General features: G+C 44.3%; 1 protein-coding gene across 1 annotated transcript in view; it reads right to left on the bottom strand.

Moving 5' to 3' along the window:
* Nucleotides 1-26,928, bottom strand: part of LOC134358441 (tyrosine-protein phosphatase non-receptor type 13-like) — a 426,694-nt gene that overhangs the window by 336,238 nt on the left and 63,528 nt on the right. The window contains exon 3 of the mRNA XM_063070670.1: nt 20,556-20,716. Within this exon, the coding sequence (XP_062926740.1) occupies nt 20,556-20,716 (161 nt within the window). The remainder of the gene's footprint in view (nt 1-20,555; nt 20,717-26,928) is intronic.

Below are 26,928 nucleotides of genomic sequence, written 5' to 3'. Positions count from 1 at the left end.
TGAATCCCTGGGCCTGGAGGACAGGTGTCCTCTACCCTTGGGCCTGTTTGACATAGGTGACCCTACCAAGAGCCAAAGCATAAAACCCTGACTCCAGCCAACACAGCTCTCTGGATCATCGAGGCACTCAAGCCTCCAAACCATGTTAAGGCTAGAGTCCTCCTGGAGAGCCGTGTGAGATAGACATGAGTATATTTCCTCACAACTTCCTTGCTGGAAGATGAAATACGATTGTAAAGGAACCCACAATTTGAATAGCTACCCACGCAAAACATCAAAATTAAAACAGCACGTAACAGTGCAATCTGCTCTGTGTGAGAGAGTGTGGGTTAATTTGCTAACAGGAAACTGACAAGATTAGTCAGACTTACAAATAGCATCCTATTCAATATTAAAATCAGCTTTAAAACAGCATTGAACTTCATCCAAACAATTAAGGTTAAAATTGCCCCCTGAGTAATCACAGTTGGCTGCAGATTTGAGAAGTCACTTGAATTAACTGTAGAGAAGTTGCCTATGAAGTCCAGCAGTTGGCTTTAGCATTCTTAAACTGTAAGCATAGAGAATTATCCAGTGACTCCTGCTGGAAGGTCCAGACAGAGAGACATTATATGAGGGCAGGACTGTGCTTGATTATGGATCCCTGCAGAGTCAATGATCACATTCAGCACCAAGGCTCATCCTTAATGCTCAATACAAGGCGGGTGAGGTATAGAGGGTGTTGGTGACATCAAGAATCCTTAGCTAAACAAGACTGCAAAGCAATCAGGAGCACAGAAGCTAGAGACAGCATAATATGAAAAAGAGATGCCCTGCAGCCATAATTAATCAGTTGTTGACTATCAGTTTAATTTATGTCAATGCACTCCAAGCTATGTGCACAAATAGTTGATATGTAGAATGTTATGCATATCAATGTGGGATTAACCGTGAACTGTACAACATAATCAGCCACGTCTTCAAAATAAGAGGGAATGTGCCTTGTTGATTTGCATTCATTAATTCACATTCAATTACAATATTAACATGGTTGAATCCTAATAGCTACAGTGTTGATCTAGTTTGCAAAAGAATATTATCAGGCTGGGAATTTTGTCTGTTCTGGATCAATCTGCTGATTAAAAGTACCAATTTGCCCACCTTTTCACACAGTGCGTTGTACCTCCTTATACTTTTTAATATTCATTCAGACATTCAATCCAAACAGAAACAAAGGGAAACTCTGAACCCAAGCAGATGCGAGCAGACTTCATTATAAAGAGGTGCCTGGGAGGCTGCCAATTCCTCGGGTATAATGAGAGCTGTTCAATGAGAAAGGTGCATTCATTTCAGCTCCTTTGGTCCATCGTGCCAGCTCATTAGCCTGGATGAAAATCCTCCATTAATAGCAGATGGCTATATATTTACTTGTTGCAACCAGCAACAACTCTTTACCATGCAAGTGCAATTTGTCCCAAAGCAAAGAGCTATCACTAAGGCCAACTACCATTAAAATGTATCCATCCAGGACACATATAGGCTCCTAGTGCTGTGTTGATTCATTCCTTCAAAAAGGAGAGCTGAATAGTTATTTGACTGGGAATAGGTTAGAGGGCAAGGTGCAGACTGTTCTTGGTATTTGATGGTCGCTGTGTTACTTGTCTGGACTTGTATCAGGTATACAGCAACCATTACTATCCTAATTAAAACACCAGGATGGATGACATTTTATTTGAGGACCCAATATAATTTACCAGCAGCACACCTTCATTCTCAAGACAGAGCATAAAACCATAAGACATGGGAGCAGAAGTAGGCTATATGGTCCATCGCGTCTGCTCTACCATTCGATCGTGGATGATTTATTTTCCCTCTCAATCTCAATTTCCTGCCTTTTTCATGTACCCTTTGATGACCTTATTGATCAAGAACATTTCAACCTCTTCTTCAAATATACCCAAAGACTTGGCCTCCACAGCCTTGTGTTAATGATACACGAAGATTCGCAACCTCTGGCTAAAGAAATTCATCCGCATCTTGGTTCTAAAAGGATGTTCTTCTGTTCTGAGACTGTGCCCTCTGGTCCTAGACTCTCCTACTATTGAAAATATCCTCTATAACTTACAGGGTAAAACTGAACGGAAGACAACATGTTCAAAATAGGAGCACTTTGTACATGCACAAACTTTAATTTAATGTGTTCCTGTGCAGAAACTGCATTACCATATTTAATCTGCTGCATCATTGTAGGCTGCTGTTGTTGATCTACAGTGCTGGTGCACAGGATATAGCCAACAGTCCCTGAGTACCATTGGTACCACTGGCCTAGGATCTCGTGCTGATGTAGTAGTTGGGAATATACACGTGGAAGGGAGAAGGAGACTTCATCTGCTGGACCAGTGGCCTCATTATTAATCTGCTTTACTTTATTTTGATGGCAACTGAGGATTTGGACCACAAAAAAATCCTGAAGTCTCTGAGAGTTTCTAAATAAAACTACCTAAACAACCTGACTTCCAGAGCACCTTCTGTGTTGCCTGACATGTTGTATGCAGTAAATCTTTCCCCCACTCCAAGCACCCCAATATCCACACCTCACTGCCAACAGAGTCCTGACACTTCATGTATCCATGCAGAAGTCCTGGAGAGTACTGGCTCATTTTTTTTAAAATGGAAGGAAAAAAGCTGCTCCAGTTTCCAAAGCAAATGTGTTACCTTGCTCCTGGACCTGCAAGCTTTGAGTTTTTTTTTTAGGGTAAAATGTTTCGAATTTTGCTTGGAGCACCCCTAAGCATACTTGGGTGGCCAGTGATGTGGTGGCTTCAGCACTGGACTCCGAGACTCTGAGCTCGAATCTGGCCGGTCCCAACCTGGACAGCAGCAGTATCTGTGTGGAAGAAAGGCCTGAAAATCTGCTTCCGTATCTTGTCACAAAAACCCTATGGACAACAACACAACGATGACTCAATGTCACTCAACAACAATAACATACTTAGTGGTCCCTAACATTGCCAGCAAACATTATTGTAAATGAAATGGACCATAATCAGAAGACGCAAAGTGCAGGTGGACAGTGTCAAGACTTCAGTCAGTTTGTGGGAAGCAGGGGTGAGAGAGTGAGAGGAGAGATGGATGATGGTACTGCTTGTTGGGAGCAGGGGAATATTCATTTGATTGGGAAGTAATGGTGATTTTTGTGGTCAGGAAGTGTAGCAGCCAACAAGACCAAAGCTAAATATGGGGCTGATATTGTTTTAATAATGGAGACAATTTATTAACAATTGTTGTTTTAAAATCAATGCAGGGATACAGCTTTAACTCATAATGCGATGAGACTCTGAGATTAGTGAAGACTAAAAGTGATCCAAGCAAACACATAAAATCAGGTCACAATACCAAGGGAACACAATTGCTTGCTGTTATTTGGCAGCAACAGAAACTGGGTTGGTGCCTTCAGAATGATGAATAATATCAACATCTAATGATTTGTGTTAGAAACAAACATCCTTTGCAAAAGGCCCTTAGAGGTAACAAGGCTTATCAATTCAGTCCTTCGCTGTAAAAGTTATTTAAGAATTTGAAAGGGAAAAAGAAATGCTCCCTCATCCTCTGTTAGGCTGATTACATCCCAAATAGATACTGACCTAGTTTCATCTATAGTGTGTGTCTCTGTACGTACACCACTGAAGACACAAGAAGACACGTGCCCATGTCCATGCAAACACACAAGTACATGGTAAAGATCATTTGCAACCTTAACATGCTTCAACATAGATGGAAGTGCTCTGGAAATTCTTAGTAATCCAGCCAGACTGGGGTATGTTGAGATAAAATGGCATTCAGTCTTGTAATTTTTCGATTAGTTCTAAAAACAAAAGTATGAAATCTGCCACGTTGACTGAACACCCTAATGGTTTCACTCTACTTCGGATTGTAGCCCCACTACATATGACTGATTCAAGCTTCCTGAAGTAACCCAGTAAGTTAGTTATCACACAAAAAGCAAAACCTAGCATAGTCAATGAAAATGGCCACCCCGTTGTCACAAGAAAACAACAAGGACAGTGGGTTAAAATGCTTCGGGACACTTTTCTGCGTAAAAGGTCTAGAGTATATACAGGTTGCTTCTGTTGTGGTTGATAAAAGTTGTTGCACTATGAGGGGACATCCTACAGTTTCACACGCACTGACAATGGATGCCATGCAGTGTGCACAGGAATAAGGGTTAAACATTTTACAGTGGATTCTGGTTAATTGGGACACTTCAGGACCTGTACATTTTGGCCCAATTAAGCAGCAGCCCCAATTTAATTGGAAATAGTTAAAAAGCTGTAAAAAGAACAAATTGACAAATTATATACATGAAATACAGACCAAATTAGAACACTGCCAATAGTACTACAGTACTATAAAACTGTGTATTAGTTCCTAATAATTATCAATGCAGAAATTCATCCAGTGTAGCAAGTAACAAAATCAGTGCAGACACCTGGTAAAGATAATGGACTGCCTTTGTACAATGCTAATGATGATTACATCCTCCAAATCTTCATTTTCCAGGCCACATTCAAGATGATTATTGATACCTTCAAACTCTTCATAGTTCCTAACTTGTTGAGGTAGTGACATCATTTCATTTTCACTCCCAGCCATTTCCGGCATCTCCAAGCCTGAATGCTTGGAACTGCAGTGAGCAAAACAGTTCTGAATTTCTCACCAACTATCAGTGACAAAAATCACTGCTGCTTGAACACAAACAAACGCAACTGACGCTCTTTAAAAACTGTTCACTCTATCCATGATGTAGTGTCCAACGACCACACACGTGAATGCGACTGATGCTAGTTAGTCTACGTGCACTCGTGTGGGTCTTAGACGGTCTGACAACAGACTCCTGCCTCAATTAAGCAGCACAGTGCCCCAAATGAATGAAGGGAATTCCCCAACTTTCTCCACTAGTTATTGGTCCTTAAGATTTGTCCCAAATAAACAGCTGCCCCAATTAACTGTGAGCCCAATTAACCATCCTGCTGAAGGGTCCTGGCAGCACACACAAAATGCAGGCCAGACAGGGTACTGCCGAAGGGTCTTGGTCGAAATGTCAACTGTACTCTTTGCCATAGATGTTGCCTGGCCTGCTGAGTTCCCCCAGCATTTTGTGCGTGTTGCTTGGATTTCCAGCATCTGCAGATTTTCTCTTGCTTGTAACCGGAATCCATTGTAGTCCCAAATCGTATCAAGCTAAAATTGCCTGCTTTTGCACTGGAATCACATGCTTCATCAAACGTTTGGCTAAAATTCAGCAAAAATCTGTAACTTTCAATTTACTTCATTGCAACTAGAGATCCACAAGGATTAGAAACCCCAAATTGGCCTGGTCTTCCAGTACACAAAGTGTTGGCATAATTCCTGATGTATTTTAAATTTTTAATCCTTCAAAACCAAACATTTATTATAAGGTTTACTTCACTTATCACAATTAGAAATGTGCCTTGACTACTGGGATACAACTATAAGCAAGGTGATCGTTATACATCCCCTATGTCATCCTGGTGTTTAATTGTCTTTAATTGCCTTTTGGATGCAGGAAACTGGATGAGAGTCAGGAAAGAGAAAGAAGATAAACAGCCCGTGCAGAGTACCCCTGTGGCCATCCCCTCAACAACTGGAATACCACTTTGGATACTGTTTGGGGCAGATGACCTAGCAGAGGAAAGTCACAACAGTCAGGTCCCTGGCACTGAGTCTGACTCTGTGACTTAGAAGGAAACTGGAGAGAAGAGACACGCTATGGTGTTTGGGGATTCATTAGTTAGAGGAACAGAAAGGAGGTTCTGTGAATGAGACCGAGATCCCCGGATGGGATGTTGCCTTCTGGGTGCCAGGGTCCAGGAAATCTTGGATCGAGTCCTTAGCATTCTTAAGTGGGAGGGTGAACAGCCAGAGACCATGATCCGCGTAGGTACCAATGACATAGGTAGGGAGAGTGATGAAGTTCTGCAAAATGAGCTCAGGAAGTTAGGTGCTGAGTTAAAGGTCATGGTTGTGACCTCAGGATTGCTACCCATGTCACATGCTTGTGAGGCCAGAAATAGATTATACAGGTTAACACATGGCTAAGGAGTTGGTGTAGGAGGGAAGGCATAAAATTTCTGGATCATTGGGCTCTCTTCTAGGGAAGATGGGTCTTGTATAAAAGAGATGGTTTGCACCTGAATTGGAAGGGGACTAATATCCTAGCGGGAATGTTTGCTAGTGCTGCACTGTGGATTTAAACTAGAGTTACAGGGGGATAGATACCAGAGTGCCAAAACAGTTGTGGAGACAGATATTATTAAAACCTCCTTCAAAGTCAGGAACCAAAAGGTTGAGCATGGTGCAACTAGTGTCCTGAGCTGCGTATGTTTCAATGCAAGAAGTACCGTAGGCAGAAAAAGGCAGATAAGCTCAGGGCATCAATCAACACCTGGAATTATAATATTGTAGACATTAGTGAGACATGGTTGCAGGAGGGGCGGGCCTGGCAGCTCAATATTCCGGGGTTCAGTTGTTTTAGACATGACAAAGCCAGAGGGATTAAAGGAAGTGGGATAGCATCACTAGTCAGGGAAAATGTTGTGACATTGCTCAGTCAGGACACATCGGAGAACTCGTCTAATGAAGCATTATGGGTGGAACTGAGAAATTAGAAAGGTATAAATGCAAAAAGATAGATCTGGTCGCAGGTAAAGACTCTAAATTGGAGAAAGGGCAATTTTTATGGTATGAGAAAGAATCTGACAACTGTGGATTAGGACAGGCTGTTTTTAGGCAAAGTGTACTTGGTAAGTGGGAGGCTTTCAGAAGTCAAATTTTGAGGATACAAAGTTTGTATGTGCCTGTCAGGATAAAAGGTAAAGTTAACACATGTATGGAACCTTGGTTTTCAAGAGATATTGAGGCCCTGGTTAAGAAATAAAAATGAGGTGCACAGCAGATATAGGCAGGTAGGAACAAATGGGGTACTTATGGAGTATAAGAAATGCAAGCGAACACTTAAGTAAGAAATCAGGAGGGCTAAAAGAAGGCATGAGGTTGCTCTAGCAGACAAGGTAAAGGAGAATCTTAAGCGATCCTACAAATATGTTAAAAAGAAAAGGATTGCAAGGGACAAAATTGGTCCTCTCGAAGATCATACTGGTAATCCGTATATGGAGCCAAAAGAGATCTTAATTTTTTTTGTATCTTTATTTACTCGGGAGATGGACACAGACTTTATAGAAGTGAGGCACAGCAGCATTAACTTCATGGACCCTAAACAGATTAGAAAGGAAGAGGTGTTGACAATCCTGAGGCAAAATAGGGTGGATAAATCTGCATGGCCTGACAAGGTGTTCCCTCGGACCCTGCAGGAGGCAAATGCAGAAATTGCAGGGGCCTAGCAGAGATATTTAAATCATCTTTAGCAACAGGTCCGTTACCAGATGATTGGAGGATAGTCAATGATGTTCCGCTGTTCAAGAAAGGCTCTAAAAATAAACCAGGAAATTATAGCCAGGTGAACCTGGCATCAGTAGTGGGAAAGTTATTGTAAGGTATTCTGAGGGACTGGATATAAAAATATTTGAATAGACATGGACTGATTAAGGATAGTCAGTACGGCTTCATGCATGGTTGGTCAAGTCTAACCAATCTTATAGAGATTTTCAAGGAAGTTACCAGAAAAGCTGATGAAGGCAAAGCAGCGGATGTTGTCTCATTTGACAAGGTTCTGCATGGAAGATTGGTCAAGAAGATTCAGCCGCTTGTCATACATGGTGAGATAGTAAATTGGATTACAGATTGGCTCTGTGGGAGAAGCCAGAGAGATGGTTACTTCTCTAAATAGAGGCCTGTGACTAGTGGAGTGCTACAGGGATCGGCGTTGGGTCCATTGTTGTTTGTCATCTATATTAATGATCTGGAGGATAATGTTGTTAACTGGATCAGCAAATTTGTGGAAGACACCAATATTGGGGGTGTAATGGACAGCAAGGAAGGCTATCATGGCTTGCACCGGGATCTAGACCAGCTGGAAAAATGGCTAAAAATGGCAGATAGAATTTAATGCAGACAGGTGCAAGGTTTTGCACTTTGGTAGGACCAACCAGGGTAGGTCTTACACAGTGAATGGGAGGGCACTGAGGAGTGTGGTAGAACAAAGATGTGGTATATCTGGATTTTCAAAAGGCTTTTGACAAGGTCCCACACAGGAGATTAGTGTGTAAACTTAAAGCACACGGTATTGGGGGTATGGTATTGATGTGGACAGAGAATTGATTGGCAGACAGGAAGCAAAGAGTAGGAATAAACGGGACCTTTTCAGAATGGCAGGCAGTAACTAGTGGGGTACCGCAAGGCTCAGTGCTGGGACCCCAGTTGTTTACAATATATATTAATGACTTAGACGAGGGAATTAAACGCAGCATTTCCAAATTTGCGGATGACCCGAAGCTGGGCGGCAGTGTTAGCTGTGAGGAGGATGCTAAGAGGATGCAGGGTGACTTGGATAGATTAGGTGGGTGAGTAAATTCAAGGCAGATGCAATTTAATGTGGATAAATGTAAGGTTATCCACTTTGGTGGCAAGAACAGGAAAACAGATTATTATCCGAATGGTGGCCGATTAGGAAAAGGGGAGGTGCAACGAGACCTGGGTGTCATTGTACACCAGTCATTGAAAGTGGGCATGCAGGTACAGCAGGTGGTGAAAAAGGCGAATGGTGTGCTGGCATTCATAGCAAGAGGATTCGAGTACAGGAGCAGGGAGGTACTACTGCAGTTGTACAAGGCCTTGGTGAGACCACACCTGGAGTATTGTGTGCAGTTTTGGTCCCCTAACCTGAGGAAAGATATTCTTGCCATGGAGGGAGTATGAAGAAGGTTCACCAGATTGATTCCTGGGATGGCAGGACTTTCATATGAAGAAAGACTGGATCAACTAGACTTATACTCTCTAGAATTTAGAAGATGCAGGGGCGATCTAATTGAACCATATAAAATTCTAAAGGGATTGGACAGGCTCGATGCAGGAAGATTGTTCCCAATGTTGGGGAAGCCCAGAACGAGGGGTCACAGTTTGAGGATAAAGGAGAAGCCTTTTAGGACCGAGATGAGGAAAAACTTCTTCACACAGAGAGTGGTGAATCTGTGGAATTCTCAGCCACAGGAAACAGTTGAGGCCAGTTCATTGGCTATATTTAAGAGGGAGTTAGATATGGCCCTTCTGGCTAACGGAGGATCAGCGGGTATGGAGAGAAGGCAGGTACAGGGTTCTGAGTTGGATGATCAGCCATGATTGTACTGAATGGTGGTGCAGGCTCGAAGGGCCGAATGGCCTATTCCTGCACCTATTTTCTATGTTTCTATGTTTCTATTACCCAACATCAGGATCAATACAGCCCCTTCTTCCATTGGACTATCTACATATTGATTTAAGAAACCCTCCTGAATGCACCTAATAAATTCTGCCCCATCTTAACCCATTGCACTAACAAGGTCCCAACTTATATTACGGAAGTTGTAGTCCCCCCATGACAACAACTCCTTTGTTTTACAACTTCCTTAATCTGCCTGCACATCTTTTCTTCAGTGACCTGGTAGCTATTGGGGTGGTCTGTAGTACAATCCCATCAGAAAGATTGCATCCTTCCAATTTTGAGTTCTATGCATATAGACACAGTGAACAAGCCCTCCGTTATATTCCCTAAGAGTACAGCAGTGATAATGCCCACAATTAGTCACGCAACTCTGCCACCTCTCTCAACCCTCTCTCTGTCTTTTTAAAAATATTGAAACCCTGTGATATTAAGCACCCATTCCTGTCCCTATCTCAGCCTGTTCCCTGTAATGGCCACAACATCACAGTTCTATGTATTGACCCATACTCTAAGTTCATCACCTTTACTCATAATATCCAGTAAAATACACACACTTCAAACTATCTGTCCCATCATATCTACTACTTTGTTCCTGCCTGTTATTACTGGCCTTGACATCCACCTCCCTCTCCAACCCTGCACTTTCTGACCTGGTGCTCTGGTTCCCATCCCCTTGCCAAACTAGTTTAAACCCTCACGAGTAGCACTAGTGAACTTCCTGACCAAGATACTGGTTTCCCTCCAATTCCGGTACAACCCATCCCTCTCGTACAAGTCACACCTGCCCCAGAAAAGTTTCTAATTATCCAAGAACCTGAAACCCTACCCCCTGCACCAGTTCATCAGCCGCTCATCCATCTGTAAGATCTAGCCCTGCCCTGACTAACACGTGGCACTTGGAGGAATCCAGGGATTACAACCTTGGAGATCCTGCTCTTCAGTCTCTTCCCTAACTCCCTATACTCACTGTGTAGAACCTCTTCCCCCCTCTACCCTGTGGGCCTCTGTAGCTTGCCAGAGAGCATTGGTCTTCGGGGTTTCTCGAGCACCTGTATTTAATAATTGTTACAGCCACTAAGCCTAGGGCTCTCTGTTTAATCTTGTCAAATTAATTGTGATCGGCATGTGTTTCCTGCATTCTATTGTAGGGTAATGTAACGGGTGGAAACATATGCATAATTCACAACCATAGACACCGAGTTGGGGTTCACTTTAAGAGGCTGGTCTGATGTGATGACAAAATGACGTGTGTTCTGTGTTAGGTGGACAATAAAGGAGCTGTTACAGTTTCCCTTAAACATATAACGCCTCTGCCATTTTATTTACAGAAATCTACACTGGTGACCCCGATGCTCTAAGATGATTCCAGAGTTATTGAATGTGTCAGCCAACACAGTCACTTTGAAACTGCCGGAGCTTTGGGAGCAAAATACCGTCACTTGGCTTGTAAAGGCGAAGCCCAATTCACGCTGCGAGAAATCTTGGCAGAAGACACCAGATATTACTACATTGTAGCATCGCTCAGTAATTCCATGGCAGCAAGAGTGGTGAGTCTGCTTATACACCCACCTGAACACAAAAAAATTTGCATGATGAAAAGTCATCTATTAGAAACTTCTAGACTATCGGAGCCTGAATGCGCCAAATAGTTGCTCTCCTCGCCCGGCCTGGGGGATGTTAGACCTTCAGAGCTAATGGACCATGTGCTGTCTCCCCTGGAAAATCAACAAATTTTATTTTCAAAGAATTCTTTTTGCAGGAAATGCGTGAGCAAGTTCACATAGCCCTTGCTAATTCACCTGTGAATGACTATAGGGAGCTTGGTAAATGGCCAATAGTCTACACTCAGCCAAGCAAAGGTGCATCATTCTTCTTCCTTTCCCTGTCTCAATAAACCCAATCAGCAGGGCCTCCAACACTGCCAGAACGGTGCTTTTACCACAAACACTGGGAAGTGCCAACCGCCTCGCAGCTTCTACAGTGCCAGCGCATAGAAACATCAAAGATCTGTCAACACCGTGGGTTTCAGCTCCCAGGGTCGCCTACTGTTCATTGCAGACTCTCCTTAAGGACGACGCTTCTTGTGGGACATAGGTGCTCAAGTGAGTGTGCTGCCAGCATCACCTATTCATCAGAAGGCAAAGAGTGACAAAACCTCACTGGAGGCCACCAATGCCAGAAGGATCCAGATTTAGGGGACATGATGGGTGACGCCCTTCTTCAGTGAGCAATGCTACACAAGGGACTTCGTCATGGCTAAAGTGGTTAGATCTCTGCTCAACGCTGATTTCCTGTGTGTACAAGGACTGTTGGATTATCTTAAGAACTGCTGACTTGTGGATGTCAAGGACTTTGGGTCGTTACCCTGCTCTGCCATCAAGTTTCCTACAACGACTGTCAAGCACATGCACCACTATATGTGAGTACACGACTGCTGGGCGAATCCTCAAATCTCACCAAGCCCATATTCTCAACTATAGTCACAAAACATGGAGGTGAGCACATTTCCACAAATGGCCCGCTGGTCCATGCCCACGCACACAGATTGGACCCAGAAAAGCTGGCAACCGTGAAGGCTGAGTTTGCCAACATGGAAAGGTTTGGCAATGTACACAGGTCAAATAGCCCCTTCACACGGTCGCCAAGTTCAATAGTGGTTGCCGCCATTGTGACGATTACCGACACGTTAACAAGGTCACCTCCCCACCCCCCCCACCCACCGATTGTTACCTAGTCCCCCAGCTCCAAGACTTTTCGGCACGTGCAGCCAGAAAGTTAATCTTTTCCAAAGTTGACTTAGTTAGGGGCTACCATCAGTTACGGCTGTGATAACGTCATTTGGCCTCAGAGTTTCTTCACATGCCGTATAGGCTGACTTTCCAATGTCTGATTGACTTTGTATTAAAAGACTTAAGATTTTCTTCTTGTTTACCTAGATGACATACTTGTCACCAGGGCATCCAAACCTGAACACGTATCACATCTCCACACACTTTGAGCACTTAAGCCAATACAGGCTGATTATTAATCCTGCTAAAAGCCAGTTTGGGTTGTCAACCATTGACCTTCTCGGCCATCGCATCCCTGCAGAGGGTGCAAAATCCCTCCCATCAAAATTCAGCGCTACTATGGATTTTCCACCACCCTGCACAACTAAAAAAGTACAGGAGTTCTCTATCACTGCTTCATTCTGTGAGCTGCTGAACTTATGCTCCCCCTGTATAGTGCCCTTAAAAGCAACGCCCCTAATTGCGTGCTAGACTGGTCAACAGACATGATTAAAGCATCTGATGACACTAAACGAGCTCTTTCCAACACGATCCTACTGGTGCAGACACTCCCCAATGCGCCTACAGCCATTACTACTGACACTTCAGACTATGCTGTGGACTCTGTGCACAAACAGTTGGTTGGAGACAAGTGGCAGCCAGTCCCCTTCTTCAGCCAGCAGCCCCATTCCCCACCCCTCTGAAAGGAAGTGCAGCATGTTTGCCTGTGTGCTTCTCGGTCTCTGTCTGGCTGCCCACCATTTTCATTTTCTTCTAGAGGGTTGCCATCTCACAGCATTCCTTGACCACAAATCCCCCATGCACGCGATGGCCAACATATCAGACCCTTGGCTCTGCCTGCAGATCCAAGTTCACAACTGATATACGACATATCAAGGGAAAAGATAATGCCGTGGCTGATTGCCTCTCACAGCCAGCCATTGAGGCCACACATATAGGGGTTGACTATTCTGACATGGCAGCCAACCAAGCTACTGACCAAAGGTCCAGGCTTACCAAGCAGCAGTCATGGGCCTGCAGTTAGCTGACAATAAGTTCAGGGAGGCTGGGGTTTTTCCTCAACTGGTCGTGCTCATTCCTTTGTGCCCACAAACTGAAAGCATATTGTTTTTAACTCCAATCATGGTCTATTGCATCAAGGCCAGAAGGCCTCACAGAAATTTGTTGCATTAAAGTTTGTGTGGCACAGCCTTAGAAAGGGCGTGCATGATTGGGCTGCAGCCTGTGTGCTGTGACAGCAAGAAAAGAATTAACTGCCATGTTCAGGTGTCACTGGCACCTTTTGAGGTCCCTGAGCAATGGTTTGACCATGTCAATGTGGACTGGTTGGTCCTCTTACCCCATTCTGTGTTTTTACACACCTCCTTACCACGGTGGACTATACAACCAGGTGGCCAGAGATTGTCCCTCTAGCGTCGATGACGGCCAGAGACATGGCTCAGTCATTCACCAGCACCCGGGTTGCTCGGCTGGACACCCCATCTGGTATTTCCTCTGACCACAGTCCCCAATTCATGTCAGACCTATGGGCTGCGATGGCCCAGAACCTTGGCATTAGGCTACATCACACTACAGCGTATCACTCCCAATCCAATGGCCCAAGCGAGTGGTTTCACTGCTCCTTAAATGCTGTTCTGAGGACTTCCCTCATGGATGAGTGTTGACATGATTGTCTCCTGTGGGTCCTGCTCTGAACAGCTCCAAAAGAGGACCTGCAGTTGTCCACAGCTGAGCTTGTATACAGGCAACTGTTATGAGTGCCAGGTGACTTTATTTCTGACACCATGACTGCCTGGGCGGCCTCTCAGCAGCATACCGCCCTTCTCAGTCACCTCACTTCCTTTGCACCTAATCCTTCTTCCCATCACGGCGAACAGCACTCCTGAGTCCCTGTTGGCCTACAGCCTCCCTCTTTCATTTTCGTCCGCCATGACACACTCCAGCATCCCCTTAGGCCCCCTTACGACGGTCCATTCCACGTTTTGGAATGGAAAGAAAAGACTTTTATCATAGATAGGTGGGGTAAACCTGAATGTATTTCAGTAGATCGCCTTAAACTGGTCCACCAAGATTTGGAGGATTCTGCTACCATGGCTCTGGTGCCACAACATGACCATGAGCTTGTCAACACACCTCTGGATGAGCCAGAGGCACCTGCTGTTCCTCCACCCATGGAACACAGGACCCGACCTGAGTGGCTCGTCCGAGCTCCAGACAGGCCCACAATGCCCCTTTTGATAAATCCTGGGGAGGCCTGTGTCGGGTAATGTAATGGACAGAAACATACAGGTACATAATTCACAACCACCAACATTGAGTTGGGGTTCACTTTCAGATGCTCGAATGCCATGTTGACGTAATGGCGTGAAGTTTTTTTCTACCATGTTTTGGTGAACAATGAAGGAGCTTCCCTTAAACATAACACGCCTCTGCCGTTTTATTTATGAAAACCTACACTATGACTATTTAAGCAGCACACACAAAATGCTGGAGGAACTCAGCAGGCCAGGCAGCATCTATGGAAAAAGTAGAGTTGACATTTCAGGCCGAGATCCTTTTGTGTGTTTTGCTTGGATTTCCAGCATCTGTAGATTGTCTCTTGTTTGTAACTACGATTATTTAAAGAGGACTCTCACTGTGCTCCATTAGCGGAGTCCTACTGTGCGTCGAAGGGGAATGATTTGTGGTGTCACTCAGTCATGCCTCCGAGGCTCTGCTGGTACCCCTACGTCTAACCCCTTGTTCCCTTCTCCTCATGGGGAGTCTGCTGTTCCTCCGCTCCTGAGCTGAGTCCTCATTCAAGCTCACCGTGACAGAGTCTGCTGTCTTCTGCTCCTGCATTGAGCTGGTGCCAGTGACTACCATGGCAGAGACGGTCTGCCCTTGAGTCCAGTCCTGCGAGCGCTCATTGTGGCACTACATCATTGGTGCCTACGTGCACCATGACCTCTGGCTACTCACTCTCCCTCTGGAGAACATACTGCAACTGCTTTCAGACATGCTGGACCCTGGAACCTGGGAGGCAACGCACCCTCCTGGCATCTCTTTTATTGCCACAGCATCTCCTATCCATCCCCAAACTATTGAGTCCTATCACCATCACCCTTCCTGTTTAACCCTCAGAGCCTGCAACCCTGCCACTTGCCTGGCTGCTGCTGCTGTGCCCTGATAGGTCATCCAAGGGGGTATACTTAGTGTTGAGTGGAATGGCCTAACTAGCTGCTTACTCACCTTACTTCTCCTGGTGGTCACCCATCTACTATCCAAAGCCTGCATTCTGGGTGTAACCACCTCAGTAAATGTCTCCCTGTGAGGTGTTCAAACCCCTCCCCCCTCCCCCCACCCCCCACCCCCGCAGCTGATTCAGAGTACATCCAGCTCCAGCTCCAGTTCTTTGATCTTCTCAGTCAGGAGCTGATATAGATGAGATATATAAGATGAGATTTGTAATTGGTACGAGAGAGTTCAGTAGTCTTACTGCCTGGGGGAAGGAAATGTTTCTCATCCGAACAGTTCTTGCCTTACTGCTACGGTTCCTCCTGCCTGTGGTGGGGGTGAAAAAGATTGTTGGATGGGTGGGAAAGATCATTGACAAAGGTAAAGGCCCTGCATACACAGCGCCCCTGACAAATCTCCCTTATAGGTGGAACAGAGACCCCCTCGAGATCCTCTTAGCAGTCCTCGCAATTCTTTGTCGGGACTTATGGTCAGATACCTTGCAATCCCTGTACCAGACGGTGATGCTGTGGGTCAGGACAGCCTCAGTGGTGCTTCTGGTAAAAATTGGTTAAAATGTTGGGGAGGTGGGGGAGCCTCACTCGCCTCAGTCTCCTCAGGAAGTGGAGATGCTGCTGTGCTTTCTTGACCAAAGAGTTTATATTAAGGGACCAGGTGAGATCGCCCATTATGTGCACTCCCAGAAATTTTGTGCTCCTAACTCTCTCCACCAAGGGGCCATGTATGTGCAGCGAGGTGTGGTTAGCCTGCTCTTTCCTAATGTTCACAATCGTCTCTTTGGTCTTGTCCACATTAAGACTCAAGTTGTTGTGTTTGCACCATTCCGCCAACCTTTCTACCTCCTCTCTGTATGCAGTCTCGTCATCGTTGTTGACGAGGCCAATCACTGTTGTGTCATCAGCAACTCGACTCCGTTTGAACTGGATCTAGCAACGCAGTCGTGCGCCAGCATCGTGTACATCACTGGGCTGCTGCTGTACCTCATCCACCTCAAGGTTTGAAGTGCTGTGTGTTAAGAGATATTTTTCTGCACACCATTGTTGTAACACATGATTATTTCAGTCACTGTCATCTTGCTGTCAGCTGGAATCAGTCTGGCTATTCTCCTTTCTCATTAACGAGGCATTTTCACCCACAGAACTGCCACTCATTGCATGTATTTTTTGTTTTTTTACACCATTCTCTGTAAACTTTAAAGATTGTTGTGCATAAAAACTCCAGCAGATCAACAGTTTCTGATATATTCAAACCACCCTCTCTGGCACCAGCAATCATTCCAAGGACAAAGTCACATACATCACATTTTTCCCTATTCTGATGTCCAGTCTGAAGAACAACTGAACCTCTTGACCATATCTACATGCTCTTATGCGTTGAGTTGCTGCCACATGATTGGCTGATTAGATGTCTGCATTAATGAGCAGCTGTACAGGTGTACCTAATAAAGTGGCCACTGAGTGTAATTCCCCATTTTGTCCATTTCAAAATACAAATGTCTTCATCCTTCTGAAGCTAGCACTTTATTCTTTCTCTTTGAGTGAATAGCAATCCCACATATGTGGGGTTATTGAATAAGAAACAGGAGCTCTTCACTTTGAGCTTTTAAGATAACTGTACCATATTAAAACTGAAAGGGGTCATTTTAACCTTGAGCATTAGTGCAAGCAAATGCTAGCATGCAGAGATTTTATATTCTTCCCAACATTTATTTGCCTTGGAATCAATGGTAGAAATATATAACAGACTAGTATAGCACTATCACTGAGTTTACACCGTCACAAGTCAAAATCTTATCAAGTTGGATCCATAATTTAGTCCAAGTCAGATTTGCAAAAATCAGTATGCAAAAATACATGGGCAATGAAAATCTTACTTGCCGCAGCATCCTCGCCACAACATTCACAAGAAGTATATAAAACAAATTATTTAAGAATTAAAGAATTAACAATTAAGAAGGCAAGAATTAACAAGCTTCCTTGTTGAAGTGACTATTTACTGCACACTTCAGTTATTTTCAGGACTAGATCCTCACATTTTCTTAAGAAGGGTAGAAAGTAACCCAAAAGGTAATTCTGATTTCTGATGATGATATAAATCACAGGAGAACTCCTGAGTCAAGATTCCCTTCCAATGGTATTCACAGTGGGAAATTTATTCGAAGAAGAAAAAGGAAACTATATAAAAAGATACATCAGAAAGAAATGCACAAAATCAGTGCAAAGCTGCTGAGTAAAATCAACCTACATTTACAGAGCCTCTTCAGTGTAATAAAATATTCTGATGCTGTCGAAAAAAATTTGGTGGAGGACAAGATTTAGTTGTAATGGATGTCGTAAAGGGAGGTTGAAAGATGGAAAGATTCAGAAAGAGAACTTGAGTGGAGCCCAGACAGCTTATGTGATGCTCTGCTTTAAGGAGTTCATATGAAATGAGGTTATCAGCTACTTCACTAGAATTTCAACAAAATAAATAGGTTTGCATTCCTACCGGAGTTCAAAATAACCTCAAAGAGTAATATCCTGCACAATATATGTAATTTGGTTCTGTATGGTAATCAATCTCACATCCTGTTTATAATTCCCATGATAACATAAAATATACACACACATCAAAGGACAGTTTTATCTCTTGGGTTGCAGATTAATGTCATTTGCTGTCATTTGGGTTCATAATCAATTTACAACATGTCTGGGCTTTGACAGTAAGTGCAAAAGTGCAACTTATACCAAAGTGCTGTCAGGGAATTGCACCTTTTCTACGACACAAAGAGTGGGCTTCAGTCACCAACTGAGATCAGATCAATGCCTGTGATTCAGACTGAAGGAAGCATTGCATAGGAACATGATTCAGGCTCCTGAGCTCCTAAGCACCTTCCATGACTCAGTTTCATTTGGCTAATTTGTATCTTAAAACCGGAAACGTCAAAAATAAACGGCAGAGTACTGGCAGGCGAGAAGCATAAGCTGGAGGGGTTGGGGGCAGCGGGTGGTTTGGCAGTAACAGATTCCACAGAGTTGGAGTGACTGGCAAACACCAGAAGGGGAAGGGCGTCTCTCTGCCTATAGGCTGCTGGAATGGGTGCCTGCTAGGACAGTCAAAGTGAATCCAGTACTAATGTTCAGAAGGAACTTATATATATTTAACACAGGGGAAGTGAAGAACAAAAAAAAAGGGAGGAATTAAGTACACTTTAGATAGAGTCAGAGAGTCATAGGGCACAGAACCAGGACCTTCAACTCATTGTGCCTATGCTGACCATCAAGTACCTGTCTATAGCATGCCATCTGCCTGCACTCGGTCCATAGCCTTCTATTACTTTGCGATTCAAATGCGTGTCCAAATGACACTTAAACTTTGTGAGGGTGTCTGCCTCCACTACCTTCTTAGGCAGTTTTATTTATTTAATTATCTATTGGGGTATGTTGTAGTGTAGGCCCTTCCACTCCTTCGAGCCAGGCCGCCCAGCAACCCCTGATTTGACCCTAGCCTAATCAGGGGACAATCTACAATGACCAATTTACCAGTATGTCTTTGGACTGTGGGAAGGAACCAGAGCACCTGGAGGAAACCCACACGGTCACAGGAAGAACGTACAAACTCCTTACACACAGCGGCAGGAGTTGAACCCAGGTCACTGGTACTGTAAAGCATTGTGCTAACAAAGGCACTACCTTGCCATCCCAAGAGCTCGCATAGATATGCTGGCCTCTTCCTGTGCTGTATCATCCAGTTAAACAATGTAAGAACTGAATTGTAATAACATGAGAACTGGGTTGGTCTGCTACCTCCAGAAGGCTTTATGAGTGGGGCCAGGCAGAAGGCAGCTTAGTGAACTAAACCTGGGTAGTTTCCCCATCCTCTGCCACCTCCATAACTGTGATGCAAACAAGAAGAGGAAGCAAGCAAAATTTGTTCAGAGTCATAAACTTCCTATCTGATGTACCATTTATGTAGGACATCCAGCCCACTGGTACAGTGTTTTAAGATAAGCCACTACCTGGGTAAGACAGAGATGCCATAATCCACATAGCAATATTACATGTTGGGTGGCAGGGTGCAGACACATCTCTACCAAAGAAGGTGCAAGGTGCTCCTTCCCTCTGCGAGCCTTGAGCAAGCTGTAGCACCTGCTTAGCCCCACCATCCCACTCCCGATCAGGGTCACTTGAAGCCACGGAAGCAGGTGGTGGATGGTCGTACGAGCGGCTGGTGCATATCACAAGTCCTGGTTATGTGACCACTGACGCCAGGCAGACAATCTCTGAAGAATATTAATAAGGGCTGGGGTCACTGCCCAGAAGAAGGCTATGGCAAACCACTTCTGTAGAAAAAATTGGCAAGAACAATCAGGGTCATGGAGAACATGATCAGCCACCTCCATACGACGCAGCACATAATAATGATGATGAATATTACACTTGGGTGATATAGCAGCAACATATTCCAGCAGGGTGAATTAACATGGAGGTTAAGGGGAGGTTAATTTCCTTCATCTGTGTAATGCGTATGGTCTGAATATTGTTACATATTGAAGCCTACTGAGACATTCCTTTTTTACCTATTTCTTTCACTTGTATAAATTAGTTTAATTCTGTCTATTCACCCTGTATTCCACCCATTACCTTTTCCCACATGCTCTGCATCATAGACTAACTTGCTTCTCTCTCTCTCTTAGTTCTGTTGAAGAGTCCCAGACCTTAAAATCTAACCATTTCTCTTTTCGTCTGCTGGGAACATTGTCCCCAATATCTTCCATTTATAGTTCAGATTTCTAACATCTCCAATTTTCCATAAGTACATGGATGGGAACAATATAGAGGTACAGGTGCAGGTCCACTGGGCAGAATAACAGTTCAACATGAACTAGATAGGCTGAAGGGCCTGCTTCTTTGCTGTAGTGCTCTATAACTCTATAAATTCTGGCTTACTCAGCTAGTTCCCCCTTGCCCTGTATAAGAAAACACAAAGCTCCACGGTGGGCTTGACCAGGCAGAGTCCAACGCTGGATTTCTCATGATGTTACATGATCTGCTAAGGTCCTCCAGCACATCGTTTATTGCTTCTGAATCTCTTAGCCCTGCAAGCGGCATTCCTGGGAGCACGTGCACCAAACGCTCTGGGGAATCTGAGATAAATAGTGATTTGCCGCTTACCTTTTCTATCACATGCTGTGAGCTCAAGCGTCTCCCCTGGAGTATTTCTGGGGCGGTAAAGATGCAGACGTCCCCACCTGAGGCATTACTTCTGAACGACACTTCACCACTCGTTGACAGTAGCACTGACCAGGGGCAGATAATGTAACTGAAGGGAGCATCTGTAAAGTAAAGAGAAAAATGAAGGCTGTGATTAAATCTCTTCCAATAAACCAATAGAACAATACAACACAGGAACAGGTCATCCAGCCCACAATGTTGTGCTGATTTAATTAAACTAGTAATTAATAACCTATCTAAACTAGCCCTTCCATTCTCTGCACATTCATGTGCCCAAGAGTCTCTTAAATACATCTACTGTTTTCCCTCCAACACCATCCCGGGCAGTGCATTCTGGGCAGTACAGCACTCTCTGTGTGAAAACTTGGTCTGCAAAATGTACAATCATTAGTCGGCAAGGTTGATCAACAGTTGCCTCTGTCTTGCATCCTGGGACTGTGAACTTAGCCAAGGAAATGGAATGAGATGTTAATGATCCTGATTACTACAGCAACATCAAAATGGGCAACAATTGGCTACCCTGGTCAACTGTGGTTAACAAGCTAAGAAGCTTATGTGTTCAAATCCTGGCTGCTGCATTTAGGAGCAATGTTTATTACTACCTATTTAGGTAGTTAACAGCTGATATAGCTAGTTATTATCTGAGATAAAATAGTAATTTTTAGACTCAGGAGAAAATTTCCAAATATTACTAAATGGGATAGTTGAGAACAAAAGGAATAGGAGCAGGAATTGGCCAATTGGCCCATCGAGCCTGTTCTACCATTCAATCAGATCATGGCTGATCTGATTGTAGACTTGGCTCCACCTACCTGCCTTTTCCTCATAACCCTTAATTCCCCCACAATGGAAAAATCTAACTGTCTTAAACATATTTAATGACGTAGACCCTACTGCTTCCCTGGGCAGAGAAATCCATACATTCACTACTCTCCTCATCTCCATTCTAAATCTATTTTCCCCAAATCTTGAGGCAATGTCCCCTAGTTCTAGTCTCACTTACCTGTGGAAATAACTTTCCTGTCTCCATTTTACCTAACCCTTCCATAACTTTATATTTTACTATAAAATTCCCTCTCTGTACCAATGAGTATCGTCTCAGGTAGATTAACCCCCTCAGCTACAGAATCAAACTGGTAAAACTGCTCTGCACTACCTCCAAAGCCAGCATATATTTCCTCAGGTAAAGAAATTTGATTCACCCTAGTGGCTAGTTTGATGCAGGGATTCTGTTGAGAGCACAAATGCCCGATAAGAAACAGAAGCAATTTAGCATCTCAAGCCTGCTCCATCATTCAGTCAGATTGTGGCCGACCTTCTACCCCAACACTACTTTCCCTATGCTGTCCCCATATCCCTTGATTCTCCCAATAAGAACTTATCTCCAGGGCAATGATGAAGTTGTTCAGCATGGCCAATGACAGCAGGTGAACGTAACAGGACCTTAAAACAGTAACTGCGGTTCCCAAGTGTGGGTCCACATCAAAAGGGTATGAGTGTGGTCCTGATGTTAGGGATGTAATGCCTGGCTGGCAAGTATCTGATTGTAAGGGCATGCAGATTAAGGAAAGAGCTGGTCATTGAAAACAGAATGGTATGGACATTTACTTTTCAGAGGGTGATGAATCCCTACTCCAAAGGTTACATCACTGGGAGTACTTAAGATGGAGGCAGGTACATTGTAGAAGAATCATGGAATTGAGGGCAATGGGGAAGTCGTGGCCATGGGGAATTGGTACAGAAGAGGCACTGAGGCCTGGGGTAAATCTGCCACGATTATATTGACTGGCATAACAGGTTTGAGGGGTCAGTGGCCTGTTCCTGCTCCCATTTCCTGTATTTGTGGGTGGGACAGGACGGAAAGTTATTCAGATTATTGTGCAGTCCATCCACTGCTTGTGCTTCGCCCCCTTCTGAGATTTAAAGTGCTCCTTTCTGAAATTGTATTTTGCAAGCAAATACAACTCTCGGCTTGCCAGCATTCCTGACTCTCTCCTGACTTTCTGGTGGAGTGCCTCTTTGTCTTGGAAAGGTTACAGAGCATGGCAGTGAGTTCATAGAATCACAGAAACAGGCCCCTATAGCACAGCTTGTCCATGCTGACGATGATACCTATCATAGCTGTCATGGTTGAACAGCCAGTAATATGACCAAGCTGATGGGCCTCATCCTCTGTCCATCCCCTTCCACAGATACATCCAGCAGCTCTCTCTTTGACCATGCTCCAGTATCTGCAGCCTCTTGTATCTCCATGTAAGAATGTACCAAAAAGAAGCAAAAGGTTCATCTACAGGAGGCACTACCTGAAGAAGGTAACATCAAAGTTTCCCACTATCCGGACCATGCCATCTTCTCAGTTACCACCAGGTGGGAGGCATTGAAGCCTAAATCCCACACCAACAGCAAATTCCCCTCAACCATCCAGTTCTTGAACCAATCTCAACAACCCTAATGAATACCTCAGTATAGTACCACTAGTCAAAGACAGCTTCAATCTCTCCATAATAAGACTGTTGAATGGTCAAGGTAGAATCCTGATCTCACAATCTACTTCATTATGGTCCCATTCACCTTACTGGCTACCTGCACTGCACTTTCTCTCTGACTGTAACACTTTATTCAGTATTCTTCTATTGTTTCCCCCTTGTACCATCTTAATGTACTGATGTGATGAAATAATCTCTATGGATGACATGCAAAGAAATTTTCTATTGCCCCTCGGTAACTATAAAAATAATATACTAAATTTACCAAGGCTATGAGCTCTTTGACAACTTTGATCACATTGGACATTTTATTTATTTCCAGTTGTGTTTTCTCTTGTAGAAGCTGTATATGTTTCTTTCGAATCCTGCTTCTCTGATGCCATGTGCCTGTAATACTGCAGAAAGCAACTTTTTTGGGTGCATACATGTACTTGTGCATATGACAATAGACCGGACACCAACTTGAGCAGGTGTCAAGCATCTGTTCAGATATCCAGTCACTGAGTGAAGTGATTTGCACTGACCAGACTGTGTGATCATCATAGAAAGCAGGCAACAGGGAATTGGCATGCTGCCAGTACCTCACTCACTGCCCACATGTAAATTAATCAAGATTCTGTGCCTCCTTTTGGAGGCTGTTGAGTTTACCACTTTGTATTATTTTGTTCCTAACTCCAGTTCTACTTGGGGCTGAACAATTTCGACGGTCCGTGCTCAAAGTTCAACACTCACGTACAAAGCAAATTTATTATCGAAGTGCTTGCATGTCACCATATACAGTACTACCTGAGGTTCATTTGATTGCAGGCATTCACAATAGATATAACAAAACACAATAGAACCTGTGACGAGAATACACATAAATTAAGATGTTAGCTGGCCTGGGCTGGCACCAGTGGGATCAGCAGTTGGTCTGCCACCTGTCTTCAGGAGAAAGAGAGATAAGGAAAACAATGGAGCAGCATTTGGAGGTGTTAATGAAGGGACGGGAGAGAGTAACGGAAGGAGAGCTGTCAAGATCGGCTCCCCCTTTGAATCCTGAACTGTTTGAAGTGATGGACAGGCGATACCCCAGCAGGGGGATAAAAAGGGACAGGTTTGCTAAGGCAGCACACACATGACACCCGAGGTAACAAGACCCTGGAAGCGGTGCGTCTCCCACAAGTCGGTGGGAAGTTTTGGACGGCTGGTCGCGGGATCAAGCCATAGACGCACAGGGTGGAAAGGCACGATCAGCGGGAACCTGGTGTGTGTCCACCCTTGCCTGGGTGCCAGGTTCACCGCAGAGAAACGATCGTATCTGGAAACGGAGGGGGTCACGGTCGGTGACCTCAGATGACATCACAAAGGGCTCGCCCGAAAGCTGACTGCGAAGGTCTGTGTGGAAGCCGTTTGAATATTCATTCGTTTTGCTCTCTCTCTCCTTCCCCCCATTGTCCATCTCCCACGGCAGCGATTACTGTGAACTGAACTGGACTAAATTGAACTGAACTTTGCATCACTTTGAAACTGGTCATTTACCCCTAGACAACGATAGAGCTTGATTGATCCTGTTATCTTAATTCTGTGTACATGTGTGCTTATCATTGCTGAACTGTTGCATTTATTATCCTTTTGATTAGAGTACTGTGTTGCTTGTTTCTTTGATAAAACTTTCTTAGTTCTAGTAATCCAGACTCCAACTGAGTGATCCATTTCTGCTGGTTTGGCAATCCAGTTACGGGGTACGTAACAAACCAATGAAAAACTACACAAAAATCATGACAAACAGCCAATGTGCAAAGGACAACAAATTGTGCAAATACAACAAGAAAAACAAAATAATAATAATAATAATTAAGTAATAAATAATATTGAGAACGTGAATTGTAGAATCCTTGAAACTGAGTCCAAAGGTTGTGTCATCAGATCAATGACGGGCTGAGTGAAGTTATTCACTCTGGTACAAGAGCCTGATAGTTGAGGAGTGATAACTGCCGCTAAACCTGGTGGTGTGAGTCCTGAGGCTCCTCTACCTCCTTCCTGATGGTCTGAATTTAGAGATACAGCACAGTAATGGGGTGTCCCAGCACAATAATCCTGTGTTGCCCAATTACATCCATGAGATCAATTAATCTACTAACCTGTATGTATTTGAAGTGTGGGAGGAAACTGGAGCACCAAGAAAAACCCTGACAGTCATGGGAGAACATAGAAACTCCTCACAGTCAGCACCAGAGCTGAACCCAAGTCCATGGCATTGCAATGCCAGTATGCCATGTCGGTGGCATTGTAACACCAGTATGCCATGCCCATGGCATTGTAACATCAGTATGCCATGTCCGTGGCACTGCAACACCAGTATGCCATGTCCATGGCATTGACATCCTTTCTGAGGCTGCGCCAAACAAACTTTAGAGCAACCAGCTTCTGTGAGGCCTTCCGGCCCGGATGCGACAGACTATGAATGGAGTCAAAAACAGTCTATCTCCAGTTTGGGGGCATGATCGGGTGAGTACGACCATTGAGGTATTGCACAGGAGAGAAACCCCAGCTTCTCTAAACTTAATGTCAGCCAACCACAGGCCCATGACTGCTGTTTGGTAAACCTGGACCTTTGGGTTAGTAACTTGGTCAGCTGCCATGCCAGCATAGTCAACCCCTGTGTGTACGTTCTCAACGGCTGGCCATGAGAGACAATCAGCCACATCATTATTTTTCCCTTTGGCTTGTTGTAAATCAGTTGTGAACAATGATATGTAGGCCAGGTGGCATTGCTGACGTATGGACCAAGGGTCTGATAGTTTGGCCATCGCATGCATGAGGGGTTTCTGGTCAAGGAACGCTGTGAAATGGTGATCCTCTAGACAAAAACAAAGTGGCAGACAGCCAGATAGAGACCGAGAAGCTCACAGTCAAATCTGATGTACTTCCTTTAGGGAGGATGGAGCCGCCGACTGAAGAAGGCAAGCAGCTGCCACACACCTCCAACCAACTGTTCATGCACAGCACCCACAGCATAGTCTGAAGCGTCAGTAGTAATGGCTATGGGTGCATTGGGGAGTGGGTGCCCCAGTAGGGTTGCATTAGAAAGAGTTTGTTTGGTATCAACAAATGCCCTGGTCATGTCTGCTGGCCAGTCAAGAACGCGATTAGGGGTGTTTCCTTTTAGCGCACTAAACAGGGGGAGCAGAAGTTCAGCAGCTTGTAGAATAAAGCGATGATAGAAATTCACAATGCCTAAAAACCCCTGCAGTTTTTTAGTAGTGTGGGGCGGTGGGAAATCCATAACAACAGCTACTTTTGATAGGAGGGGATTCGCACCTTCTGCAGAGATGTGATGGCCGAGAAAGTTAATCGTTGATAACCCAAACTGATATTTAGCAGGGTTATTAATCAACCTGTGTTGGCCTAAGCACTTGAAAAGTGTGTGGAGACGAGATAAGTGTTTGGAATTTGGATGCACTGGCAATAAGTATATCATCTAGGTAAAAAGAAAATCAGGTTCTTTTAATACAGAGTCCATCAGCCATTGGAAAGTCTGTGCTGCATTTTTCAGTCCATATAGCATGCACAAAAACTCAAAAAGACCAAACGGGGTTATCATAGCTGTTTTGGTAATGTCCTCCGAGCAGACGGGCATCTGATGGTGACCCCGAACTAGATCGACTTTGGAAAAAATGAACATTCCGGCTAAAAGTGCCAATAAGTCTTGAATGTGTGGGACTGGGTAACAATTGGAGGTGGTGGCTTCGTTAAGGCGTTAGTAATCAACACATGGGCAGCAACCACCATTGGACTTAGGGACCATATGGAGGGGCTACTCGACCAGCATACGATTCCAAGTC

Source organism: Mobula hypostoma, chromosome 18 (assembly GCF_963921235.1).
Source record: "Mobula hypostoma chromosome 18, sMobHyp1.1, whole genome shotgun sequence".
In the NCBI taxonomy this organism is placed as follows: domain Eukaryota; kingdom Metazoa; phylum Chordata; class Chondrichthyes; order Myliobatiformes; family Myliobatidae; genus Mobula; species Mobula hypostoma.
This window is presented reverse-complemented; position numbering and strand designations above follow the sequence as displayed.